This window comes from Coregonus clupeaformis, chromosome 10 (assembly GCF_020615455.1).
Source record: "Coregonus clupeaformis isolate EN_2021a chromosome 10, ASM2061545v1, whole genome shotgun sequence".
NCBI classification, from domain to species: domain Eukaryota; kingdom Metazoa; phylum Chordata; class Actinopteri; order Salmoniformes; family Salmonidae; genus Coregonus; species Coregonus clupeaformis.
In genome coordinates this window covers 57,633,324-57,654,884 of record NC_059201.1, presented here as the reverse complement: position 1 = coordinate 57,654,884, position 21,561 = coordinate 57,633,324, and the positions used below count along the sequence as shown (strand labels likewise).

The 21,561-nt window shown below is 41.8% G+C and overlaps 1 protein-coding gene across 5 annotated transcripts in view; it reads left to right on the top strand.

Moving 5' to 3' along the window:
* LOC121575604 (RNA-binding protein Raly) overlaps positions 1–17,211 on the top strand; it is a 149,707-nt gene extending 132,496 nt beyond the window's left edge. For all 5 annotated transcript variants that reach the window (XM_041888803.2, XM_041888799.2, XM_041888802.2 and 2 more), the window contains 3 exons: positions 4,211–4,359; positions 4,689–4,733; positions 16,637–17,211. In XM_041888803.2, the coding sequence (XP_041744737.1) occupies positions 4,211–4,359; positions 4,689–4,730 (191 nt within the window). In that variant the 3' untranslated portion in view covers positions 4,731–4,733; positions 16,637–17,211. The remainder of the gene's footprint in view (positions 1–4,210; positions 4,360–4,688; positions 4,734–16,636) is intronic.
* Positions 17,212–21,561: the final 4,350 nt, after the last annotated feature.

Here is a 21,561-nt window from a genome sequence, read left to right as displayed (position 1 = left end):
AAAAGCAAAATAGTACACCTTCTACTCAAACAGGCATAAAACATTCTTGAATTGATTTTATATTATTATCTACACCTCTATTTTCTAAAATTAATAAAATAGAAATTTGACATATGCGCTTGTCTAGTCACCACGCCTACTACTGCCAATTACACATTTCAGAATCTCTTAAAAGAGTGTTTCAACGTTTCATTACTACAAAATCCTACATTCTGTGATCAATTTGAAATGTAATTCATAATGATTAATAAAAATTCAGTCGATGACCCCCGAATTCTATTGGATGCCACCAAAGGTTTTATACAAATGTATACATCTGGGTTGAATAAATCACAATTAAAGAAGATATCAGAATTGGAAATGTTATTAACTTTATTAGAACGTTCTCAACAAACAGTTTTTTCAGACCAGGTACTGTAGCTATTACTCTTTCCAAAGTCAAGACAGAACTTAATTTATTGATAAGACAGAGAGCAGAATTTGCCATCCATCGAGTTAGAGTCAACCATTACTTCCATGGTAATCGTCCCAATCGTTTACTGGCCAACAAGCTACGCAGTAATGATCAATTAGCTGATATAGCAACTATTGTATCTGAAACAGGGGAATTACTGTCAGAACCCAAATTAATCCAAGATTCCCCCGCTTCTATTAAGAACTTTACATCTCTGATTGTAAATCCACACCAAGCCAGACTAAGTCATTTCTAAAATAATTAAGAACTATTTTCTCAACAGAGGAAGCCACCTCGCTGGGAGCCCACATCGCTCTCAGTTAACTCAAAAGGGCATTGAATAGCATTAATAAATAAAGGCAAATCACCTGGATGGGATGGTATTCCTCCTGAGGTCTATTTAAAATGTTGGAATCAATTAGGTCCACCTTTGCTCGAAGTGATTAATACAGCCGTTCACAAAGGTTCATTTGTGAGAGATGTGAATACAGCACTAATTTCGCTTTTATTAAAAAAGGTAAGGATGCCACCCAGTGTTCTCACTATTGCACACTATCTTTGATAAACACAGATATTAAACTGTTTTCCAAAATGTTGTCATCCCGTCTCGAGACTTACCCAAATTGGTCCACATGGACCAAAGTGGGTTTGTTGAAAAACGTTTTTCCTTGGATAACCTCCATTGACTATTACATATCTTAAATGCTTCATCAGAAACAACAGCTCCTTGGGCAGAAAAAGCTTTTGATAGACTATAATGCTCATATCTCTGGTCTGTCTTAGAACATCTGGAAATTGGCTCCAATTCCATTAATATTATTAAAATACGATATGCCAACCCCTCAGCCATAGTTATAACAGGCAATATCTGCTCTGCTCCGCTCTGTTCAATAGAAGCAGCAGACAAGGCGATCCGATTTCTCCTTTGCTATTTTTATTATCCATGGAACCCCTAATCTCGGTTACCCAGAAGTAAAATTCTTGTGAAAGTCGTCACTTCCCATGTAACTTTTGGGAGGAATGACATTAATAATTGTGATTTCCATTGTGTGAAGGAAGGAAGTGAAGTCTCCTTCCTCGCAAAAGGAAACTCTCAGCCAAATCCCTCCCTTACGCTAATTTCACAAAGAGTAACAAAGAGACCAAAAATAACCCTGAAGGAGCTGCAAAGCTCCACAGTGGAGATTGGAGTATCTGTCCATAGGACCACTTTAAGCCGTACACTCCACAGAGCTGGGCTTTACGGAAGAGTGGCCAGAAAAAGCCATTGCTTAAAGAAAAAAATAAGCAAACACGTTTGGTGTTCGCCAAAAGGCATGTGGGAGACTCCCCAAACATATGGAAGAAGGTACTCTGGTCAGATGAGACTAAAATTGAGCTTTTTGGCCATCAAGGAAAACGCTATGTCTGGCGCAACCCCAACACCTCTCATCACCCCGAGAACACCATCCCCACAGTGAAGCATGGTGGTGGCAGCATCATGCTGTGAGGATGTTTTTCATCGGCAGGGACTGGGAAACTGGTCAGAATTGAAGGCATGATGGATGACGCAAAACACAGGGAAATTCTTGAGGGTAACCTGTTTCAGTCATCCAGTGAATAGTTATGCACGTTCAAGTTCAGTTTTCTTGTCTTATTTCTTGTTTCACAAAAAATATATTTTGCATCTTCAAAGTGGTAGGCATGTTGTGTAAATCAAATGATACAAACCCCAAAAAAATCAATTTTAATTCCAGGTTGTAAGGCAACAAAATAGGAAAAATGCCAAGGGGTGTGAATACTTTCGCAAGCAACCTGTAGATGTTCCAAAGGTCTGCATCAGTGGCTTGTAGGCTATGTGTGGAAGCCAGGAGATGCTAAATGTGTTTATGTAAATTAAAGTTCAATAACCGTGAGACCGACAGTTATTTGCTTGTCAATCACCGGCTGACGAAATTTCGAATCAGCCCTAGTCTGCACTCTGGTATTCCGTCTGGCCAAGTGGCCTTGTGATTGTTAAAGGGATACTTCAGGATTTTGGCAATGAGGCCCCTTATCTACTTCCCCAGAGTCAGATGAACTCATGGATACCATTTTTATGTTTCTGCGTGCAATTTGAAGGAAGTTGCTAACTAGTGCTAGCGCCATTGCTAACTACCATTAGCGCAATGACTGGAAGTCTATAGGTATCTGATGCTACCCATCCTTGCGCTAACGCTAGTTAGCATTGGCTCGCGAAACTACCTCTAACTTCCTTCATACTGGACACAGAGACATGCACATTTTATCCACGAGTTCATCTAACTTTTTTTGCTCACGTCGGCCACGGAGAGCGAGATCACACATTAATCCGGAAAAACATGGGCTTTCACGCAAGGCACAGTGTTATATTATTCGAAGTGAGAATAAAAGGCATTTAGCTTGTTTGGGAGTTCTGCATCGCTGGGCAACTCATGGCTGGGTTTCCTTTTGTAATCTGTTATCGTCTGCAAACTCTGCCACATAATAGGATTACACCTTCCTCCTATATTGTCCTTTTGCATGTTTGATGTCTCGTCGGAGGTCGTAGTGGGCTTTCTTGTATGCATCTATGTCCGTGTCCCTTTCCTTGTAAGCGGTAGCTCTAGCCTTTAGCCCAGTGTGGATATTGCCTGTAATCCATGTTTTTTGGTTTGAATATGTTCTTATAGTCACTGTGGGGACGACATTGTCTATGCACTTATTGATGAAGCCTGTTGTGGTAAACTCCTCAATGCTATCGGATGAATCATGGAACATATCCCAGTCTGTATTAGCAAAACAGTCTTGTAGACTCGCATCTGCTTCATTTGACCACTTCCGTATTGAGCACATCACTAGTGCTTCCTGTTTGAGCTTTTCTTTGTAAACAGGAAGCAGGAGAATGGAGTCATGGTCAGATGTGCCGAAGGGATGGCCTTGTATGCATTTCTGTGGGTAGAATAAAATTGGTCTAGAGTTTTAGAATAGGAGACATGTTGGTAGAGGTGAGGTAGGACAGTTTTAAATCTCCCCACGTTAAAGTCTCCACCCACCAGCAACACTGCCTCTGGGAGAGTGGTTTCTTGTTTTTTTTTATGGCCCCATACAGTTTGTTGAGTGCCAGAGTTGTGTTGGCTTGTGGAGGGATGTAGACAGCCGTGATAATTACGGATGAAAACTCTCTTGATAGATAAAAAGGTCTGCAGCTTACCATGAGGTATTCTATATCAGGTGAGCAAAAGCTCAATTTTCAGTCATGTTTCTTACCTCATTAACTAGCTAGCAAAGAACCTGCTAACTTTACCAGTATATCCACACATTTGGGGGCACAGAAAGGAAAAGGGATAGCTTCTTCAGTAGATCAATAATCATAGCAATGACTGAATGACAGATCTCTTGCAGGTTGTCATCACAAACGTGACACTCTTAAAGAGACAGTGTACAATTTTCAATGTAATGCATCTCGGTAGGTAAATTGTCCTTTTATATAATGTAGAAACCTAATATTCCATAAATGAGGTATTTGTATCAACATTTTAGCTTTTTATAATAAACAAATGTATTTATAGGGTTACATATTTGTTTATAGTGCACAACATGTACTTCAGAAGTAGCTGGAATTCAAATAGGCTATATCTCAATCAATTTTCTAACATATTGTTTTCTTGTGCTTGAAAATGTTGAAGTTGAAAAATGTAAATGTAGAGCCCTGTGTGTGTGTGTGTGTGTGTGTGTATGTGTGTGTGTGTGTGTGTGTGTGTGTGTGTGTGTGTGTAGAGCTACGGAAGGCAGAGGACAACAAGAGTGAGGTGTCTCAGGACGAGTCGTGCTCGGACACAGAGGAGCTGGTAGACGAGCCCCATAACAGTGATGTGGAGGTTGGGGAGGAGGACGGCACACAGAATGAGCATGAAGATGACGACATGGTCAGAGTGTGTGTGTGTTTGTGCGTGCGAGAATGTGTGCGCAAAGCCTGTATGGATGTGGGTGTGTGCGTGCATGTGCAAGCATATTTGCAGGGGTGGGGGTTAGTGTGTGTGTGTGGCCGTGCGTACGTGCGTGAAGGCAGTATGGATGTGGGCGGAGGTATTTGAGGTCACATATGACATTTGTGTGTGTTTTGGCTTTAGCACAGTATTGTACTGGCGTCACTCGCTGTCTGAATGAATGTTTGCTCAACCATAAGTTCTATTGCATGATATTACATTCAATTCCCTCAGTAGGCGCTTACATTTCTCCTCACGTCTTTTCCTAGGAAAACAACCACCTATCAGAAATGGACTCCATCCTGCAATAAAAGGCAAGTTGTTCTGAATGTCGAAGTGAAGCAAAGAAACTTTCGATTTTCACTCATGACTTGTAATGTGCATGGCCACCGGGCATTTGTATGAGACAAAATATGTCCGAACAAAACTACTCTGATGCACATTCACAGCTGTGCTATTGAAAGACAGCCTGGTCCAAACAGCATGGCAGCTAGTCAAACATTATATAAATTCTGGTAAAGTGCTTTATTGACTTGAATGTAGGAACATGAATAAATGCTAGCGCACTCACATGGATAACGTCTGGGCTTTGCTAGCCAACTAGAAAGAGTAAAGAGTAAACAATTAAGGTCTTCTTTGAAAAGGTGGGTGAGCAATAATACTTAGAAAAATATGCAGAAAACCAGCCACCACTTTTATTTATCGACCCAAAATAATATATTGAGTAGATATAGGGACTTGTCTTGTCCATCCAAAAGCCTTTTTCTTGGTATATTTTGTATCACAATATTCAGTGAAATGTAGACTATGCTTGCAGATTTCAATCAGTTTTGTTTCTCTGAGAATTCTGTAGATAATGTATGGATACATACAGTGGGGAGAACAAGTATTTGATACACTGCCGATTTTGCAGGTTTTCCTACTTACAAAGCATGTAGAGGTCTGTAATTTTTATCATAGGTACACTTCAACTGTGAGAGCCGGACTCTAAAACAAAAATCCAGAAAAACACATTGTATGATTTTTAAGTAATTAATTTGCATTTTATTGCATGACATAAGTATTTGATCACCTACCAACCAGTAAGAATTCCGTCTCTCACAGACCTGTTAGTTTTTCTTTAAGAAGCCCTCCTGTTCTCCACTCATTACCTGTATTAACTGCACCTGTTTGAACTCGTTACCTGTATAAAAGACACCTGTCCACACACTCAATCAAACAGACTCCAACCTCTCCACAATGGCCAAGACCAGAGAGCTGTGTAAGGACATCAGGGATAAAATTGTAGACCTGCACAAGGCTGGGATGGGCTACAGGACAATAGGCAAGCAGCTTGGTGAGAAGGCAACGACTGTTGTCGCAATTATTAGAAAATGGAAGAAGTTCAAGATGACGGTCAATCACGCTCGGTCTGGGGCTCCATGCAAGATCTCACCTCGTGGGGCATCAATGATCATGAGGAAGGTGAGGAATCAGCCCAGAACTACACGGCAGGACCTGGTCAATGACCTGAAGAGAGCTGGGACCACAGTCTCAAAGAAAACCATTAGTAACACACTACGCCATCATGGATTAAAATCCTGCAGCGCACGCAAGGTCCCCCTGCTCAAGCCAGCGCATGTCCAGGCCTGTCTGAAGTTTGCCAATGACCATCTGGATGATCCAGAGGAGGAATGGGAGAAGGTCATGTGGTCTGATGAGACAAAAATAGAGGTTTTTGGTCTAAACTCCACTCGCCGTGTTTGGAGGAAGAAGAAGGATGAGTACAACCCCAAGAACACCATCCCAACCGTGAAGCATGGAGATGGAAACCTCATTCTTTGGGGATGCTTTTCTGCAAAGGGGACAGGACGACTGCACCGTATTGAGGGGAGGATGGATGGGGCAATGTATCGCGAGATCTTGGCCAACAACCTCCTTCCCTCAGTAAGAGCATTGAAGATGGGTCGTGGCTGGGTCTTCCAGCATGACAACGACCCGAAACACACAGCCAGGGCAACTAAGGAGTGGCTCCGTAAGAAGCATCTCAAGGTCCTGGAGTGGCCTAGCCAGTCTCCAGACCTGAACCCAATAGAAAATCTTTGGACGGAGCTAAAAGTCCGTATTGCCCAGCGACAGCCCCGAAACCTGAAGGATCTGGAGAAGGTCTGTATGGAGGAGTGGGCCAAAATCCCTGCTGCAGTGTGTGCAAACCTGGTCAAGACCTACAGGAAAGGTATGATCTCTGTAATTGCAAACAAAGGTTTCTGTACCAAATATTAAGTTCTGCTTTTCTGATGTATGAAATACTTACTACAATAATAAAATGCAAATTAATTACTTAAAAATCATACAATGTGATTTTCTGGATTTTTTTATTTTTACCTATGATAAAAATTACAGACCTCTACATGCTTCGTAAGTAGGAAAACCTAAAAAATCGGCAGTGAATCAAATACTTGTTCTCCCCACTGTACATCAAAATCCACCAAAACTCGAAATGACTCACTTGAAAACCTGTTATGCAACAGGACCGACCATCCAAGATTCAAGATCAAATTGACCAAATCCCCCATTTACTGTAGTAAATGTTAAAAACAACAAATCTGTCTTACTTGGCTCTAAGCTACAATGTCAGTTACATATATCTAGTGGGAAATTGCTCACAGTAAACTTGACCCAGGCGGGAAAGTTATCAAAATTAGGGAAATTATCCCGATTGTTTTCTCTAATATGGTGTTCGAGGTTAAAAGGCTCAACTTCTCTTGCGTTTCGACCTCCTCAGCCACTGTGATATTGCAAGGCTTTCAGAAGACAAACACGCCACAGTGTCAGGAATCTGTTTCTGATTCCACTGTGATCACATTTCCCAATTTCTCCTCTGAGCAAACACAGAGTGAGGCCCAGGAGACCCAAGCCAAATGAACACAGCGCCGGACACCAATTTCCCCGGTTCGTCACGCTGCCTCCCCGACGGACACATGTGTTTATTTATTGATCTATAAGTTGACGCTGACAGAGAGTGTTTGTGTTGGAGCCGACGGCTCCCACACTGAATCGGGCTCATGAGGAAGGTTGTTTTCATACAGTAGGCTGCAGATATTCACATCTGACCCTACATTGAAATAAAATGAGAACACACACTCAGCGGACAGTAAACCCATCTAGTACCAGGTCGGATCCCCCTTTGCCTCCAGAACAGCCTGAATTTTTTGGGGCATGGAAACGTTGCTCAATTGGTATCAATGGACCTAACTTGTGCCAAGAAAACAGTACCCCCACCAGCCTGTACCATTGACACCAGGCAGGATAGGGCCATGGACTCTTTGGCTGGTTACGCCAAATCCTGACTCTGCCATCAGCATGACGCAACAGGAACCGGGATTCGTCGAACCAGGCAATGTTATTCCACTCCTGAATTGTCCAGTGTTGGTGATCGCGTGCCCACTGGAGACGCTTCTTCTTGTTTTTAACTGATAGGTGTGGAGACCCGGTGTGGTCGTCTGCTGCAATAGCCCATCCGTGACAAGAACTGACGAGTTGTGCGTTCCGATATGCCGATCTGCACACCACCGTTGTACTGTGCCATTATTTGCCTGTTTGTGGTCCGCCTGTTAGCTTGCACGATTCTTGCTATTCTCCTTCGACCTCTCATCAACAAGCTACAACAGGACTACTGCTGACTGGATGTTTTTTGTTTGTCGCACCATTCTTGGTAAACCCTAGACACTGTCGTGTGTGAAAAGCCCAGGAGGCCGGCCATTTCTGAGATACTGAAACCGGCGCACCTGGCACTGACGATCATACCACGCTCATAGTCGCTTAGGTCACTCGTTTTGCCCATTCTAACACTCAATCGAACAGTAACTGAATGCCTGAATGCCTGTCTGCAAGCCACAGCCACATGACTCACTGTCTGTAGGAGCTAACCATTTTGTGAATGGGCTGGTGTACCTAATAAACTGGCCACTGAGTGTATATCATCTCTACACTCTTAGAAAAAAAGTTCCAAAAGGGTGCTTCGGGTGTCCCCATAGAATAACCCTTTTGGGTTCCATGTGGAAGCCTCCTTGGAAAGGGTTCTACATGGAACCCAAAAGGGTTTTACCTGGAACCAAAAAGGGTTCTTCAAAGGGTTCTCTTATGGGGACAGCCGAAGAACCCTTTTAGGTTCTGGATAGCACCTTTATTTCTAAAAGTGTATGTGAGCCACAGCACTGCTGGCATTCATCCTTACTCTCTAATCAGGGACTGAGTGAATGGACTGAAATCAATAGAAATCAAAATCTTTGATGCAGAGTGCAACTGAGAACTTTGAATTGTCAAGAGGTGTAAAACAAGGTTTCCCTCTGTCACCATACCTATTTATTATGGCTATTGAACTGTTAGCTTTAAAAATCAGATCTAATGTTAACAATAAGGGGCAAAAAATGAAGGGATTAGAGACAAAAGTATCAATGTATGCCGATGATTCAAGTTTTCTCTTGAGTCCTCAATCTTCAAACTTGAAGGGCCTCATTGAGGACCTGGAAAATGCCTCCAGTTTCTCTCAACTAAAACCTAACTATGATAAGTGTACTACTATATTACAGATTGGGTCTCTAAAAGATTCAAGCTTTAAATTGCCATGTGGTCTCCCGATTAAATGGGCAGATGGTGAAGTCGATGTGCTTGGGGTACATTATCCCAGAAAAGTTTAGCGATCTTACAACTATTAACTTTTATCGAAAACTAGTTAGAATCTTGAAACCTTGGAGAGGGAAACACCTATCCATTTACGGGAAGATGACCCTGATTCATTCTCTAGTGATATCGCAGTTTACATATTTATTGATGACTCAACTGACTCCAGGAGAATGCTTTTGCAAATCATGTGTGCAAAAAATATATCACTTTTTTGGAATGGCAAACAAGATAAAGTTAAACAAGCATATTTATAAACTCAGCAAAAAAAGAAACGTCCTCCCACTGTCAACTGCGTTTATTTTCAGCAAACTTAACATGTCTAAATTTTTGTATGAACATAACAAGGTTCAACAACTGAGACATAAACTGAACAAGTTCCACAGACATGTGACTAACAGAAATGGAATAACGTGTCCCTGAACAAATGAGGGGGGCAAAATCAAAAGTAACAGTCAGTATCTGGTGTGGCCACTAGCTGCATTAAGTACTGCAGTGCATCTCCTCCTCATGGACTGAACCAGATTTGCCAGTTCTTGCTGTGAGATATTACCCCACTCTTCCACCAAGGCACCTGCAAGTTCCCGGACATTTCTGGGGGGAATGGCCCTAGCCCTCACCCTCCGATCCAACAGGTCCCAGACGTGCTCAATGGGATTGAGATCCGGGCTCTTCGCTGGCCATGGCAGAACACTGATATTCCTGTCTTGCAGGAAATCACGCACAGAACGAGCAATATGGCTGGTGGCATTGTCATGCTGGAGGGTCATGTCAGGATGAGCCTGCAGGTAGGGTACCACATTAGGGAGGAGGATGTCTTCCCTGTAACGCACAGCGTTGAGTTTGCCTGCAATGACAACAAGTTCAGTCCAATGATGCTGTAACACACCGCCCCAGACCATGACGGACCCTCCACCTCCAAATCGATCCCGCTCCAGAGTACAGGCCTTGGTGTAACGCTCATTCCTTCGACGATAAACGCGAATACGACCATCACCCCTGGTGAGACAAAACCGTGACTCGTAAGTGAAGAGCACTTTTTGCCAGTCCTGTCTGGTCCAGCGACGGTGGGTTTGTGCCAATAGGCGACGTTATAATAAAAATAATATGCCATTTAGCAGACACTTTTATCCAAAGCGACTTACAGTCATGCGTGCATAATTTTTTTTGTGTATGGGTGGTCCCGGGGATCGAACCCACTACTTTGGCGTTACAAGCGCCGTGCTCTACCAGCTGAGCTAAAGAGGACGTAGTTGCCTATGGGCCATTGGAACACAGGACTGATGGTTGCTGATAATGGGCCTCTGTACGCCTATGTAGATAATCCATTAAAAATCTTTCCAGCTACAATAGCCATTTACAACATTAACAATGTCTACACTGTATTTCTGATCTATTTTATGTTATTTTAATGGACAAAAAAAATGCTTTTCTTTCGAAAACAAGGACATTTCTAAGTGACACTAAACTACAGTACCAGTCAAAAGTTTGGACACACCTACTCATTCAAGGGTTTTTCTTTATTCTTACTATTTTCTACATTGTAGAATAAAAGTGAAGACATCAACACTATGAAATAACACATATGGAATCATGTAGTAAGCAAAAAAGTGTTTTATATTTGAGATTCTTCAAATAGCCACCCTTTGCCTTGATGACAGCTTTGCACACTCTTGGCATTCTCTCAACCAGCTTCACCTGGAATGCTTTTCCAACAGTCTTGAAGGAGTTCCCACATATGCTGAGCACTTGTTGGCTGCTTTTCCTTCATTCTGCGGTCCGACTCATCCCAAACCATCTCAATTGGGTGGATGTCGGGGGAATGTGGAGGCCAGGTCATCTGATGCAGCACTCAATCACTCTCCTTCTTGGTCAAATAGCCCTTACACAGCCTGGAGGTGTGTTGGGTCATTGTCCTGTTGAAAAACAAATGATAGTCCCACTAAGCCCAAACCAGATGGGATGGCGTATCACTGCAGAATGCTGTGGTAGCCATGCTGGTTAAGTGTGCCTTGAATTCTAAATAAATCACAGAAAGTGTCACCAGCAAAGCACCCCACCAACATAACACCTCCTTCGTGCTTTATGGTGGGAAATACACATGCGGAGATCATCCACTGCGTCTCACAAAAACGGCGGTTGGAACCAAAAATCTCCAATTTGGTCTAAGGTCCATTGCTAATGTTTCTTGGCCCAAGCAAGTCTCTTCTTCTTATTGGTTCCTTTAGTAGTGGTTTCTTTGTAGCAATTCGAACATGAAGGCCTGATTCATGCAGTCTCCTCTGAACAGTTGATGTTGAGATGTGTCTGTTACTTGAACTCAGTGATGCATTTATTTGGGCTGCAATTTCTGAGGCTGGTAACTCTAATGAACTTATCCTCTGCAGCAGAGGTAACTCTGGGTCTTCCTTTCCTGTGGCGGTCCTCATGAGAGCCAGTTTCATCTTGATGGTTTTTGCGACTGCACTTGAATAAACTTTTTAAGTTCTTAACATTTTCCGGATTGACTGACCTGTCGGTTCTCTTTGCGTATTTGAGCTGTTCTTGCCATAATATGTACATGTCACAACACAACTGATTGGCTCAAATGTATTAAGAAGGAAAACATTTCCACAAATTAACTTTTAAGAAGGCACACCTGTTACTTGAAATGCATTCCAGGTGACTACCTCATGAAGCTGGTTGAGAGAATGCCAAGAGTGTGCAAAGATGTCAAGGCAAAGGGTGGCTATTTACAGAATCTCAAATATAAAATATATTTTGATTTGTTTAACACTTTTTTGGTTACTACATTTTGATGTCTTGAATATTATTCTTCAATGTAAAAAATTGTAAAAATAAAGAAAAACCCTTGAATGAGTAGGTGTGTCCAAACTTTTGACTGGTAGTGTATATACAGTGCAATCGGAAAGTATTCAGACCCCTTGACTTTTTCCACATTTTGTTACGTTACAGCCTTATTCTAAAATTGATTAAATTGATTTGTTTTTTCTCATCAATCTACACACAATACCCCATAACGGCAAAGCAAAAACTGTTTTTTAGACATTTTAGCACATTTTTTGGCACACCTTTATTTGGGGTGTTTCTCCCATTCTTCTCTGCAGATCCTCTCAAGTGCTGTCAGTTTGGATGGAGAGCGTCACTACACAGCTATTTTCAGGTCTCTTCAGAGATGTTCGATCGGATTCAAGTCCAGGCTCTGGCTGGGCCACTCAATGACATTCAGGGTCTTGTCTCGAAGCCACTCCTGCGTTGTCTTGGCTGTGTGCTTAGGGTGATTGTCCTGTTGGAAGGTAAACCTTCGCCCCAGTCTGAGGTCCAGAGCGCTCAGGACCTTAATCAATGATCTCTCTGTACTTTGCTCCGTTCATATTTCCCTCGATCCTGACTAGTCTCTCAGTCCCTGTCGCTGAAAGACATCCCCACAGCATGATGCTGCCACCACCATATTTCACCGTAGGGATGGTGCCAGGGAATCTTGTTTCTCATGGTCTGAGAGTCTTTAGGTGCCTTTTGGCAAACTCCAAGCGAGCTGTCATGTGCCTTTTACTGAGGAGTGGCTTCCATCTGGCCACTCTACCATAAAGGCCTGATTGGTGGAGTGCTGCAGAGATGGTTGTCCTTCTGGAAGAGTTCCACAGAGGAACACTGGTGCTCTGTCAGAGTGACCATCCGTTTCTTGGTCACCGCCCTTCTCCCCCGATTGCTCAGTTTGGCCGGGCGGCCAGTTCTAGGAAGAGTCTTGGTGGTTCCAAACTTCTTCTATTTAAGAATGGTGGAGGCCACTGTGTTCTTGGGGACCTTCAATGCTGCAGAAATGTTTTGGTACCCTTCCCCAGATCTGTGCCTCGACACAATCCTGTCTCAGAGCTCTACGAACAATTCCTTCGACCTCATGGCTTGTTTTTTGCTCCGACATGCACTGTAAACTGTGGGACCTTATATAGATGTAACGACAGACGCTGGGAAGACGAGAAGCAAGTACAGTGAATATTTAATATAAACAGACATGAAACAAAAGACGGACAGCATCTGGACGGGGAAACATAACGACATTAATGCTGACACGGGGATCAATCATAGGAACAGACAGATATAGGGAAGGTAATTAAGCCGTGATGAAGTTCAGGTGAGTCCAATGAAGCGCTGATGCGTGTAACGATGGTGACAGGTGTGCGTAATGATGGGCAGCCTGGCGCCTTCGAGCGCCAGGGAGGCGGAGCGGGAGCAGGTGTGACAATAGACAGGTGTGTGCCTTTACAAATCATGTCCAATCAATTGAATTTACCACAGGTAGACTCCAATCAAGTTGTAGAAACATCTCAAGGATTATCAATGGAAGCAGGATGCACCTGAGCTCAATTTCGAGTCTCATAGCAAAGGGTCTGAATACTTATGTAAATAAGGTATAGTTTTTTATACATTTGCAAACATTTCTATAAACCTGTTTTTGCTTTGTCATTATAGGGGTTTGTGTGTAGATTGATGAGGAAAAAAAATCATCCATTTTAGAATAAGGCTGTTAAGTAACAAAATGTGGAAAAAGTCAAGGAGTCTGAATAATTTCCGAATGGACTGTGGATATATATATATATATATATATATATATATATATATATATATATATATATACACACTGAACAAAAATATAAATGGAACATGCAACAATTTCAAAGACTTTACTGAGTTACAGTTCATATAAGGAAATCAGTGAATTCAAATACATTCCCTAGGCCCTAATCTATGGATTTCACTGACTGGGCAGGGACGCAGCCATGGGTGGGCCTGGGACGGCATAGGCCCACCCACTTGGGAGCCAGGCCCACCCAATGGGGAGCCAGGCCCAGCCAATCAGAATGAGTTTTTCCCCACAAATCGGCTTTATTACAGACAGAAATACTCCTCAGCACAATACATTATTTATCATTTGTTCCTATTGGGTACAAAATCATCTGAAACACAACCAAAACAAACAGCAAATGCATCAAACAAATTTGTAGTCACAAGTTTGATGTAGTTATTGTGTGCTATGACTATGGGACTTTTACTACTTTAATACACATATAATTGAATTTGTCCCAATACTTTTGGTCCCTATAATGTGGGGACTATGCACAAAAAGTGCTATAATTTGTAAATGGTTCACCCGATATGGATGAAAATACCCTCAAATTAAAGCTGATAGTCTGCACTTGTATCATTTGAAATCCAAAGTGCCCCCAAAGTGTCCCCTCACCCCAAAAACAAAAAAAACAACCCAATCCCAATACTTTTGGCGCTAACTGTTTCTGTAAGCAGTAGAAGTATTATTGTCCGTTCGTTTACTCCAATATATACAGTACCAGTCAAAAGTTTGGACACACCTACTCATTCAAGGGTTTTTCTTAATTTGTACTATTTTCTACATCATAGAATAATAGTGAAGACATCAAAACTATGAAATAACACATATGGAATCATGTAGTAACCAAAAAAGTGTTAAACAAATCAAAAAATATATTTTATATTTGAGTTTCTTCAAAGTAGCCACCCTTTGCCTTGATGACAGCTTTGCACACTCTTGGCATTCTCTCAACCAGCTTCATGAGGTAGTCACCTGGAATACATTTCAATTAACAGGTATGCCTTGTTAAAGGTTAATTTGTGGAATTTCTTAATGTGTCTTTGTGAGACGCAGAGTAGGTGAACAGATGATCTCCGCATGTGTAGTTCCCACCATGAAGCATGGAGGAGGAGGTGTGATGCTTTGCTGGTGACTCTGTCTGTGATTTATTTAGAATTCAAGGCACACTTAACCAGCATGGCTACCACAGCATTCTGCAGTGATACGCCATCCCATCTGGTTTGGGCTCAGTGGGACTATCATTTGTTTTTCAACAGGACTGTGTAAGGGCTATTTTACCAAGATGGAGAGTGATGGAGTGCTGCATCAGATGACCTGGCCTCCACAATCACCCGACCTCTAACCAATTGAGATGGTTTGGGATGAGTTGGACCTCAGAGTGAAGGAAAAGCAGCCAATAAGTGCTCAGCATATGTGGGAACTCCTTCAAGACTATTTTATATTTGAGATTCTGTAAATAGCCACCCTTTGCCTTGACATCTTTGCACACTCTTGGCATTCTCTCAACCAGCTTCATGAGGTAGTCACCTGGAATGCATTTCAAGTAACAGGTGTGCCTTCTTAAAAGTTAATTTGTGGAAATGTTTTCCTTAATACATTTGAGCCAATCAGTTGTGTTGTGACATGTACATATTATGGCAAGAACAGCTCAAATACGCAAAGAGAACCGACAGGTCAGTCAATCCGGAAAATGTTAAGAACTTAAAAAGTTTATTCAAGTGCAGTCGCAAAAACCATCAAGATGAAACTGGCTCTCATGAGGACCGCCACAGGAAAGGAAGACCCAGAGTTACCTCTGCTGCAGAGGATAAGTTCATTAGAGTTACCAGCCTCAGAAATTGCAGCCCAAATAAAGCAATGAGTTAAGTAACAGACACATCTCAACATCAACTGTTCAGAGGAGACTGCGTGAATCAGGCCTTCATGTTCGAATTGCTACAAAGAAACCACTACTAAAGGAACCAATAAGAAGAAGAGACTTGCTTGGGCCAAGAAACATTAGCAATGGACCTTAGACCAAATTGGAGATTTTTGGTTCCAACCGCCGTTTTTGTGAGACGCAGTGGATGATCTCCGCATGTGTATTTCCCACCATAAAGCATGCGAAGGAGGTGTTATGTTGGTGGGGTGCTTTGCTGGTGACACTGTCTGTGATTTATTTAGAATTCAAGGCACACTTAACCAGCATGGATACCACAGCATTCTGCAGTGATACGCCATCCCATCTGGTTTGGGCTCAGTGGGACTATCATTTGTTTTTCAACAGGACGACCCAACACACCTCCAGGCTGTGTAAGGGCTATTTGACCAAGAAGGAGAGTGATTGAGTGCTGCATCAGATGACCTGGCCTCCACATTCCCCCGACATCCACCCAATTGAGATGGTTTGGGATGAGTCGGACCGCAGAATGAAGGAAAAGCAGCCAACAAGTGCTCAGCATATGTGGGAACTCCTTCAAGACTGTTGGAAAAGCATTCCAGGTGAAGCTGGTTGAGAGAATGCCAAGAGTGTGCAAAGCTGTCATCAAGGCAAAGGGTGGCTACTTTGAAGAATCTCAAATATAAAATATATTTTGATTTTTGAAAACGCTTTTTTGGTTACTACATCCTGTATATATTGTATATATTTGTATTAACCCTACAAGCCCCAGAATCAGCAGTGACTGGCCGGTGATGGGCATGCCCCCAGACCATACCTAAATTATTAATGCACTGTCGGAATTTTCCCTCCTTTTGTTTGTCTGAAGTAAGGGGGAAATATTTCATGTTAGCTATTCAGCTTTAAAAGCAATTGAGGGAAAATAAAAACCACATGTGAGGATTGACAGTAATCCAGCCAAGAGGTTTTTCTTTTTTTGGTCTTAGCATGCTCTGGTGCTCTCCCTGTTCGCAGACACATCTTAATACTGATTTCCTTTTCTTGTCCAGTCAGCGGGGAGAGAAAAAAAGATTGTCGACTGGAAACTGTTTTAGTACCACAGACTCCACAGGAAGACACTCAAACCATAGGGTGCCGTCAAAACCCGCAACACCGGCCACAGATGAGACTGACAGACTTACAGCTCCACTGTTAAGCAGAGAGGGGGAGCCGCTCCCTTCAAACTGAGATCTCACAGAAAGCCACTACACCTCCAAATGACACCACCGGACAATTAATACAGGAATCAAGGACCTGTGAAATTGTTCTATAACCATGGGGTTCCCACTCGTCCAGAACGAACAGAACATTTAAAACTGAGGAATGCTACTAGCGAAAGAAAGGAATAAAGTTGTTCTACTGTATGGTACAGAACCCTCAAATCACTCCTTGTCCAGTCTCCATCCTACCCCTGTTCTTCTTTCCTCAGTATTTTGTGTTTTCACAATGTTTCTGCTGTCTTATTTATATGCTGATCTTAAATAGATCCAACTGTTATTTTTAATGACTGTGTATATTCCTCTGCTTGCATTTTCAAGGCTGCAAGAGATCTTTACAGATGTAAATAAACTACGTGAACTTGTGACTTGGACTTATGCTTTCACTGCAGGTGCACATATCCTTTCGAAAATCTCTGCAGAACTGCAGAGCCTGGCAGGGTTTTCATGAAACAGGGTGAGAGAGTAAAGCAAGCTAACTTACATTAAAACAAATAATTACCTACATTTCTGGTCTGTGAGCTTGCCACTGGGTTAATTCAAGTTAACAGGTCAGTAGTATTCCAAGCAGGCAAAATGTGGCACAGAACGTCTTAATGACATAACTTTCTGGTTGTAAACCATTTTTCTGGGATATTATACAACCAGATTACAACCAACTGGTCTCTGTTACAACCAGGTAAAGACTTTTCATGTTTACGCTAGTCGTTAATGATCTTGCTTAAGAAATATCCAAGTGTCTTGGCTGTGTCTGTTTAATATCAAGATGAAAGTTCTGGCTTTTTCACCTGAACAAGACCAAACTCACCTTGCCTGAACATGATTTGCGGAACAAAAACTATTTGGGAAGATGGGGAACAGGTTGACATGAATAAAGAACAGATGGAATGCCATTTTGACAGCAAGTAAGTAAGTAAACACTAGTTAAGGCTGCTATTTGATTTATCAAGCTCTATTTAGGAATGTTCAATGAGAAATTGTTTTAAACATTTTAGTCATTTTAGCAGACGCTGTTTTCCAGAGCGACTTACAGTTAGTGAGTGCATGCATTTTTTTTCCATACTTAATGCTTTATTAGGGGTTCAGAACAAAGCTGTGAAACATTGTTATTCTGAATTATTCCGTATTTTTTTTGACATGGTCAAATAACTTAAGCATAGATTGGAAACTTTTTGCTAATTTCGAAAACAGAAACTAGATGCCATGAGTAACTTGGTTAAAATGAATGGCACCGATTCGCCTATAAACTGTTATAAGCAGTCTCACGTAAACCCTCATATCTGTCGCCCCGTTTCAAGACTTTAAAAACGTTGTATGTAGGTGTCTTTCCTCATGCTGATCAAATTTTCCGCAAGGACCTATAAGGTCCGTCAGGATAGATTTTCCTCCATCTTGAAAATTTTGAAAATCCTTTGAAAAACCTATTCTCATTAACCATAAGTCCAAATTTGGTATGTAGGCCCATCGTACATCTTAACTTGGTTTGAGAAAAGCGAAGGGATTGGTCAAAAGAAGAGTTATTGACAAATCAAAAATCGGATTTTACGTGTCCATTTAAACCACTGTAAATCCATTCCACAGTGGCATATCAACTTGAAACTTGTCATTGCTATCATGGATGTCCCTAAGATGACCCACACTGAATTTGATTTTTGATATCTCAAAAAACAAGGAAACTATAACAACTAATTATTTTCATAGGCCCCTTCAGTGTTGTGATGCGGAGGTATTTGAGGTCACATATGACATTTGTGTGTGTTTTGGCTTTAGCACAGTATTGTACTGGCGTCACTCGCTGTCTGAATGAATGTTTGCTCAACCATAAGTTCTATTGCATGATATTACATTCAATTCCCTCAGTAGCCACCTATCAGAAATGGACTCCATCCTGCAATAAAAGGCAAGTTGTTCTGAATGTCGAAATACTCAAGTGAAGCAAAGAAACTTTCGATTGTCACTCATGACTTGTAATGTGCATGGCCACCGGGCATTTGTATGAGACAAAATATGTCCGAACAAAACTACTCTGATGCACATTCACAGCTGTGCTATTGAAAGACAGCCTGGTCCAAACAGCATGGCAGCTAGTCAAACATTATATAAATTCTGGTAAAGTGCTTTATTGACTTGAATGTAGGAACATGAATAAATGCTAGCGCACTCACATGGATAACATCTGGGCTTTTCTAGCTAACTAGAAAGAGTAAAGAGTAAACAATTAAGGTCTTCTTTGAAAAGGTGGGTGAGCAATAATAATTAGAAAAATATGCAGAAAATCAGCCACCACTTATTTATCGACCCAAAATAATATATTGAGTTGATATAGGGACTTGTCTTGTCCATCCAAAATCCTTTTTCTTGGTATATTTTGAAGACCAACTGTGAGTACCATTAATGAATATTGTAGCACAATATTCAGTGAAATGTATACTATGCTTGCAGATTTCAATCAGTTTTGTATCTCTGAGAATTCTGTAGATAATGTATGGATACGTACATCAAAATCCACCAAAACTCAAAATGACTCACTTGAAAACCTGTTATGCAACAGGACCGACCATCCAAGATTCAAGATCAAATTGACCAAATCCCCCATTTACTGTAGTAAATGTTAAAAACAACAAATCTGTCTTACTTGGCTCTAATCTACAATGTCAGTTACAGATATCTAGTGAGAAATTGCTCACATTAAACTTGACCCAGGCGGGAAAGTTATCAAAATTAGGGAAATTATCCCGATTGTTTTCTCTAATATGGCGTTCAAGGTTAAAAGGCTCAACTTCACTTGCGTTTCGACCTCCTCAGCCACTGTGATATTGCAAGGCTTTCAGAAGACAAACACGCCACAGTGTCAGGAATCTGTTTCTGATTCCACTGTGATCACATTTCCCAATTTCTCCTCTGAGCAAACACAGAGTGAGGCCCAGGAGACCCAAGCCAAATGAACACAGCGCCGGACACCAATTTCCCCGGTTCGTCACGCTGCCTCCCCGACGGACACATGTGTTTATTTATTGATCTATAAGTTGACGCTGACAGAGAGTATTTGGGTTGGAGCCAACGGCTCCCACACTGAATCGGGCTCATGAGGAAGGTTGTTTTCATACAGTAGGCTGCAGATATTCACATCTGACCCTACATTGAAATAAAATGAGAACACACACTCAGTGGACAGTAAACCCATCTAGTACCAGGTCGGATCCCCCTTTGCCTCCAGAACAGCCTGACTTCTTGTTTTTAACTGATAGGTGTGGAGACCCGGTGTGGTCGTTTGCAATAGCCCATCCGTGACAAGAACTGACGAGTTGTGTGTTCCGATATGCCGTTCTGCACACCACCGTTGTACTGCGCCATTATTTGCCTGTTTGTGGTCCGCCTGTTAGCTTGCACGATTCTTGCTATTCTCCTTCGACCTCTAATCAACAAGCTACAACAGGACTACTGCTGACTGGATGTTTTTTGTTTGTCGCACCATTCTTGGTAAACCCTAGACACTGTCGTGTGTGAAAAGCCCAGGAGGCCTGCCATTTCTGAGATACTGAAACCGGCGCACCTGGCACTGACAATCATATCACGCTCATAGTCGCTTAGGTTACTCATTTTGCCCATTCTAACATTCAATCGAACAGTAACTGAATGCCTGAATGCCTGTCTGCAAGCCACAGCCACATGACTCACTGTCTGTAGGAGCTAACCATTTTGTGAATGGGGTGGTGTACCTAATAAACTGGTCACTGAGTGTATATAATCTCTACACTCTTAGAAAAAAAAGTTCCAAAGGGGTGCTTCGGCTGTTCCCATAGAATAACCCTTTTTGGTTCCAGGTAGGACCCTTTTGGGTTCCATGTGGAAGCCTCCTTGGAAAGGGTTCTACATGGAACCCAAAAGGGTTTTACCTGGAACCAAAAAGGGTTCTTCAAAGGGTTCTCTTATGGGGACAGCCGAAGAACCCTTTTAGGTTCTGGATAGCACCTTTATTTCTAAAAGTGTATATGAGCTACAGCACTACTGGTTTTCATCCTTACTCTCTAATCAGGGACTGAGTGAATGGACTGAAATCAATCGAAATCAAAATCTTTGAGGCGGTGTGCAACTGAGAACTTTGAATTGTCAAGAGGTGTAAAACAAGCTTTCCCTCTGTCACCATACCTATGTATTATGGCTATTTAACTGTTAGCTTTAAAAATCTGATCTAATGTTAACAATAAGGGGCAAAAAATGAAGGGATTAGAGACAAAATTATCAATGTATGCCGATGATTCAAGTTTTCTCTTGAGTCCTCAATCTTCAACCTTGAAGGGCCTCATTGAGGACCTGGAAAATGTCTCCAGTTTCTCTCAACTAAAACCTAACTATGATAAGTGTACTACTATATTACGGATTGGGTCTCTAAAAGATTCAAACTTTAAATTGCCATGTGGTCTCCCGATTAAATGGGCAGATGGTGAAGTCGATGTGCTTGGTGTACATTATCCCAGAAACGTTTAGCGATCTTACAACTATTAACTTTTATCGAAAACTAGTTAGAATCTTGAAACCTTGGAGAGGGAAACACCTATCAATTTACGGGAAGATTACACTGATTCATTCTCTAGTGATATCGCAGTTTACATATTTATTGATGACTCAACTGACTCCAGGAGAATCCTTTTGCAAATCATGCGTGCAAAAAATATATCACTTTTTCGGAATGGCAAACAAGATAAAGTTAAACAAGC